Genomic DNA, 6,389 nt, shown 5'->3' with positions numbered 1-6,389 from the left:
CTATAGGTTGTGAATGCTCACAGACCATTTTTCTTTACCCTACATATCCTATTTCTCAAAGATCTTCCTCTGAAGCATTGTGAATAAATATGCCCTGAACTAGGAAATTATCTCCTCACATTGCTGTACATTGTCTATCCTTATGGACCAATGCTCTTCCACCTGTAGGCCATACAACTCCATGACTATGACCTTGCTCCTAAATTGCAGTCCCACTGAGGCAAGAGATACTTTACAGTGTTATAGCTGGACAGGAAATCCATTGAGAATATTAGAATGCAGTGTATTACTTGGAATTAGCTTTCACCATAAAGAAATCTGGAGGAAAGGGCAAAGGGGAACAACTTTGGGTATTAAATACACAACACAAGCTGAACGGACTTCCACACCTTTATAAAGAGTATGGAAGCAAAGTAAATGCCAGACAACTTCTAAAGAATTTTATTAAAGGAACAGGTTATCACCTTTATTTTTACCCCTCCTTTTCAGCAACAGTACTTTCCTTTCACTTCAGGATCATCATCTCAGAACTGTAATTCACCTGGACACACCATTTCCTCTTTCTTCTTCCACTGACACCCTTCCCATTTTCAGCCCCAGTAACAAATTAGGAAATAGCCCCCTCTGAAACTTTATAGTATGTTGGTATTAGAGCTTCACATCGCAAGACAGAAATTCCTCATAGATCTAATTGTATCAGCAGAAATGTTGATTTGAGCTCAAGATAAATTAAGTTTTATTTAGAAGGGCAAATCCAGTTTAAAAAATAATCTAAGGTCTATTGTTTGTCCATGCTAGAGCAACCCCAATTTTATCAAATAGCCCTAAAGCCTTAAGCAAGCTAGGATAACTTCACATAATCATACACATCAGAAAGTAAGTATCTATAGACAATTTACTTGCCTGAACTCCCTTTGTAGTCAGTGAAGCGTACGTAAATTAGGGACCATGCTCTTCTCCACTGTCCTGGGTCATTTTGTGTTAAACCACCAACAAAATGAAAAGCTGTACTTTAGACAAAAAACCCAATCATCTGGAAAAGCTCAGTTTGCTTATACAGGCTTAGCAAAGTCTTCCTCCAATTTGAGAATGCTAGTCTATGGATTTAATCTTTTCCAAGTATCTTCACCCGCTACCCTGGAGGAGCTTACTGGATTGTACCTTTAGTTACCCTGCATCCAGAAATCCAAGGAGTTAAGATTACTACTCCTACCAGGTTAAAAAAAAATGTTCTGGTACAGAAGCATGTTCAATTAAGAAACAATTTTGAACCTCAGCAACACAAGGCCATTGAGCCCAGGGACTGAGCTCCAATTTTGAATCCCAATTCCCCTTGTGAATTTAACTCTGATAAACAGGCAGCCAAGGAAAAGTAAACCATAAATCCTGTTAGACTGCCAACACCACCAGCATTCCAGACAATTCTTTCTCTATAATGTAGCTGAAAATAGCTTTATAAAAATACAAAGTACAAATAGCTTAAGCGTATTTTAACCAAACCTCTTGGAAGATGCAGCTTAAGACAGGAAAAAGATGAAGTGTGCTTTGGTGTGCTTCTCTAAGTCATATTCAACATTGTTAGTTAAACACAACTGACAACTGCAGTTTTTCCAAGTGTTTTTCCCACTTCTTCTAAAAAGAAATATTCCTATGAATTATGCCTATTCTCGGTGTTTAGAAACCTCTAGCAATTTAATGAGAGAAGATCTGCAACTAAGGCTCTATCTACAGGAGTGAATTTCTGCAATTTCAACTATATTCAAAAACATCAAAATGGAAAATGTAACATTTGTACATTTGTGTTAACTTCCATTTGTCATACAAGCTTGACATTAACTAAAATGTTAAAAGCTACTTGAACTCCTCTGAGAAATTCACAGACCAAGTTCAGCATACAGATACATTTCTCATTTTTAACTAGCTTGGAACAGGTGACTCCACCATTAAATACATCTGAAAATGTTACTACAGGAACCTCTGAAAAATCCAAGTCACACAGATCTAGCGACTAGAAAACTGACAGGGCCAAAACCAAGAGACTTCTAGAGCTTTAATGAGAGCTGCAAAAAAAAAAAAAGACAAAACTCAGAAAAGTAATCTTGAATTCCAGTCCCCATCCTGCCTTGCTGTCAAAGAGCAAAAAAACTGACAAAACCACAAGTTCTGTACATCATCCAACTGCTAGGGAAACCAAGACACTGGGAAAGTCAGAGTTCAACACTGCCTTGTTGAGCCGCAAGATCTCCACTACTTGGCTACCCTTGACTGAGAACAGATCTAGAAGTACATGACAGTACTTCTTATAAGCAGCCTATTTTACCCACAATTGGCTTCAGAACCAGGGGTGTGTGTGAAACCCAAAAGACACCTTGTGTCAAGCAAGTTCCCTGAATAAATTAAGATAGCATTAAAAAAATGCCTGCAGCATCCCAGAAGATTTGGGTAACGATTATGGCTGTTCTCATTTGTTTCAGCAGAGGGAGCCAAAGTCTCATCACAGATGCAGCAATACTTTGGGCTTTCCCTGACAAGTTACTCAATCCCTGCTAAGTACAGACCTAAGCACTGCCAAATCAAGGCAGTAACCATCAACATTTTTATAACTAAGCAGCTGTGCAAAGTTCCCTAAGTTGGCAACCTCTGGGGTAGGAACAGGAAACAGAAGCACCCTAGAATAGGAATGGCAAGGACTGCCATTAACTTTTTAGCAAGCTGACAATCAACACACTAATAAACTACACAGACCTGAAAAGTCCTTCCATCTTTTGATGTTATCCTTTGCAACTCAAAGAACTATTCCACTGATACCCACCCATAAATCACACACACACTAGCCAGGTTCAAAATTTATTTTCCATTCATTTCTTGCACTTGAAGTACTCTTCGATGACATCTTTGGCCTGAGATTCCTTCCCATAGTCCTAAAACAGAAGATAGGGCATTAACAACATAGATGCATTAAAAATTTTACAACCTAGTTTTAAAAGGACATCTGAGACTGACACTTTTTCTCAAGGTATTCCCAAATATTCCCAAAATTCCCTACAAGTAACCTCAAGCAATCTGCTAGCTTCCTTCCCTTCGTTCTCTAATAAAAGACTATTCTTAAGTGTAACACCCATTGATATGGATCCAAACAATTTCTTTGTTTCTGCTTAAAGAAAGTAGGTGAAACAGTAGCAAAAGTAAGAAAACACATGCAGAAGGCATTAGTCTTTATTAATTCATGTAGCCATTTCTTGGGACCTCAAAGACAACAAAGTCTTCAAGGCTCGTACCATGGCTTTACTTTACCAGTGTCATTTTAAAATATGCTCTGCAAAACATTTTCAAGTTGAGCAGACACATTGAACTGGCATTTTTTTCTGAAACGAAACTTAATTTCCTCTAGTTGAAAGGTCTTTCTTTTAATGCTCAGTGGCAAGTGCACATACTTTAAAGATACAACCATTAACTCACAAAATGAATGAGTATCCTAAATAAATGTAAAAGGGAACATAGAACAGGGAAGCAGTTTATTTTCACTACCAAAAATGGAAAGCAACTGTTTAAAAAATAAAAATCTAAGAGCTCTATTTAATATTCCCTTGTGTAAAGCAACCTTATCCTTACTGCTTATTTTCAGAAGTCAAGAAATAAGCTATAATTTATCATCTTACTTTGACAACCACACAACTGCAGCCCACTACTTTGCGAGGTTTTCCTTCTCTGTCGATCTTGCAGAGACCTACCCATTCACCCAGCTTCTTGTTGTCATCAACCTGTGTAAAACATTGCATCACATTAGAACTAGCCATTTCTAACATAACTGGGTTCAGCAAAAAAGCTGCTGTACTCAGAAGCATTGGGTAACGGATGGCTGCTTTCCTCACAAGTATCAGTAGAGGGAGCCAAAGTATCATCATTGTACAGCTCTTAAGTATTTTAATTTGAAGAAAGTCATACTGGGACTCCTCCCATGCTCCATGATCACTTGCAGCATTAATTTTACTTATTATACAGGCCAAAACCATCATTTTAACTTTGTAAAATACCAGACACACATCCTTTTCCATTTACATGCACATACAGGTTTTGTATTGTTTCTGTGACAATCACACAGAACTAAACCAGTCTCTGCTAGAAGAAATTTTGCTTATATAAGCCATATACAGAATTACAGCATAGTATTTTAAAGGTTAAGCTCTCTGGAACAAGCAGCTTATATTGCAAGCAGGCTAACTGTTGCAAACTTGTGTGTGAAGTTCCAGTACTCACCTTTATTAAATTTATCTGATGTTCTGCACAAAGTGCTTCAACTAATTTTACATATGTGGGTTCATCACAATTTGAAGCCAGAACACAAAGATGGGCTTGGCGTCTAAAAAAAGAAGAAAAATTATAGATGTAACTTCAGATACTGCTTAAACTTTCTTTAATAAGCAAAACTGAAGAAAAAATTCAGCACATTGATTTCTAGACAAGCACCATATGCTTTTGAAATACTATATATACTTTTGATATGACCTGCTACTTTTTATGTTTTTCATATAGGTACCAAACTACTCATAACATTGTTCGCTTTATTATCACATTCTATTTCAGTTTTGGAAACTTCTAAAAAATCCACTAAATAAATTCTCAGCCATTAGAAAAAGGTGTAATGACTGGATGAACACCAGGTCCCATAAAGAACTAGTGTCACTATTAGAAAGCAACCAAGTTACAAGCTGCTTCTTGTATACCTCAGATTACAATAATTTAACATTAGAATTGTAATTATTAAAAGCTTTAATTTCCATGTCAAGTTGTTATAAGCTCTTCAGAACAATCTTTTCTACTTACGTTCAAAGAAGCTCTTATGACAGGGCCTCAATTCTAATAAGGATCTTTGTGTAGTGTGGTACAATGTTAAGAATACCAAAGGGATACCTGACAACAAAGAGAGCTGTATAGGTCTTCTATGCTTAACCTAGTGTAATTTGAGCACTGCAAACAAAGTCAGTTTTCTCTATGGACGCGTTCGTCATGTGTTTCATCAGAATGTTTCAGAAACTTTTCGAAGCAAGAACCACCACACACACAAATGGTATATAAGCCTTGTACATATATCATCCTCTGAAGACACAGCATACAAAGTTGTAGCTGAACTCAAAAGATCTCTTACAAACTAGCTGTCAGTCACCTAAGTTCTCTCTTTCATTATTTGGTATCCTGTCTTAGAGCTTTTTGCATACAGGTTTGTCAGACTGCTGTTCTCACTCATAAGACGAGTGAAGGGGTATCCGACAAACTGTTGTTAAGTCATCACCCAAACACTGTAGCATTACACTTAAGCACTGTGGTCTTAAAAGCATGTGCCTGTATATAGACACACACAAAGGTGTGTATGTATGTGCATATATGCACATACATATATCATACTTCACCCTACCAAAAAAACGTAACTAATTACCATGGTTGGCACATATATGAAAAGTTTAATGCCATTTTGATATTGTACCAAAGCAATTATTTACAGATGCAACACAACAAATGAAACTAGCAAAAAAAAAGTAAAGGCAACCTAAGATTTTCACTTTTTCTTCATAAAAACTAAACCAACTCTTCCCAGTTAAGTCTGACATACATATTAACCCTCCCAATTCAAATTCTTACAGAGTTTTGGAAAGAGTGTACCATTTCTTAACATACAAGATACCTGAGCCCCAGATTTCCATAGCTACATACTGCATTTTCATTCCATTTTCTTCACAAAACCAATGCACATGAAAACTCGATAGCACTGGGGTCACAAAAAGACAGAACCTAATACACTATATGCCATTTATTCTTGAGTCACCAAGTTTAGTATCTGTATTTTAAGATCACAGTTAAAGACCCCAAAATAGAGATAGCAAAAGACAAAATTCTTTGGCAGAAAAACATTTTTTTGCAAAAGTTTTCAACTAAACATCAGGACAAAGTGAGCACTGTATGCGTTCAACATACCTCATCACAACATACCTGACCCAGATTTGCTATTCACCGTAGACAACGTGGGAAAACACCACTTACTTGTCCAAGGCTTTGGCTGCTTCACGAATACCACGAGCTAGGCCATCATGGATAAGTGCGGTCTTCAGCACTTCTTGCAGGGCGGTGTTAACATCCATTACACCTCCAGCAGTAATGCTAAAGAGAAGACAGATATTGCTCTGATTGTGCCAACATTTTACAACTATAAGGAACAGATTCCCTTTTACCTGCAAGCATCCAATCATTAAAAAAATACAGAAACAAGCTAAAGAACCAAGCCAAAGGAGAAACTGGAAAAACTTTAAAGAAACTAGAGAAATTAGATCCTCGTGGCGAGTGATGCCATCTCCACGCTCCCTCACAAAGAAGTGGAAGCCACGCACACAGTCCCC

The 6,389-nt window shown here is 37.3% G+C and overlaps 1 protein-coding gene across 1 annotated transcript; it reads right to left on the bottom strand.

Moving 5' to 3' along the window:
- Positions 1 to 2,827: 2,827 nt before the first annotated feature.
- Positions 2,828 to 6,148, bottom strand: RPS12 (ribosomal protein S12). Its single transcript, XM_010284268.1, has 4 exons — positions 6,037 to 6,148; positions 4,258 to 4,360; positions 3,660 to 3,761; positions 2,828 to 2,921 (listed from the first exon to the last, which is right to left on the bottom strand). Exons 1-4 carry the CDS (start codon positions 6,132 to 6,134, stop codon positions 2,859 to 2,861), a joined length of 366 nt encoding a protein of 121 aa, XP_010282570.1. The 5' UTR covers positions 6,135 to 6,148; the 3' UTR covers positions 2,828 to 2,858.
- Between the last annotated feature and the right edge of the window lie 241 nt (positions 6,149 to 6,389).

This window comes from Phaethon lepturus, unplaced genomic scaffold (assembly GCF_000687285.1).
Source record: "Phaethon lepturus isolate BGI_N335 unplaced genomic scaffold, ASM68728v1 scaffold38873, whole genome shotgun sequence".
Taxonomy (NCBI): Eukaryota; Metazoa; Chordata; class Aves; order Phaethontiformes; family Phaethontidae; genus Phaethon; species Phaethon lepturus.
The sequence above is the reverse complement of the archived record's forward strand: the minus strand, read 5'-3'. Positions and strand labels throughout refer to the sequence as shown.

Bases quoted from the DNA above. Each gene is read 5' to 3' on its own strand.
- RPS12 (XM_010284268.1), bottom strand. From the start codon at position 6,134: ATGGATGTTAACACCGCCCTGCAAGAAGTGCTGAAGACCGCACTTATC. The intron at 3,762-4,257 runs GTGAGTACTGGA...TGTTTTACACAG, and splicing joins ATCAGATAAATTTAATAAAG to GTTGATGACAACAAGAAGCT. The intron at 2,922-3,659 runs GTAAGATGATAA...CTTCTGTTTTAG, and splicing joins GCAGTTGTGTGGTTGTCAAA to GACTATGGGAAGGAATCTCA.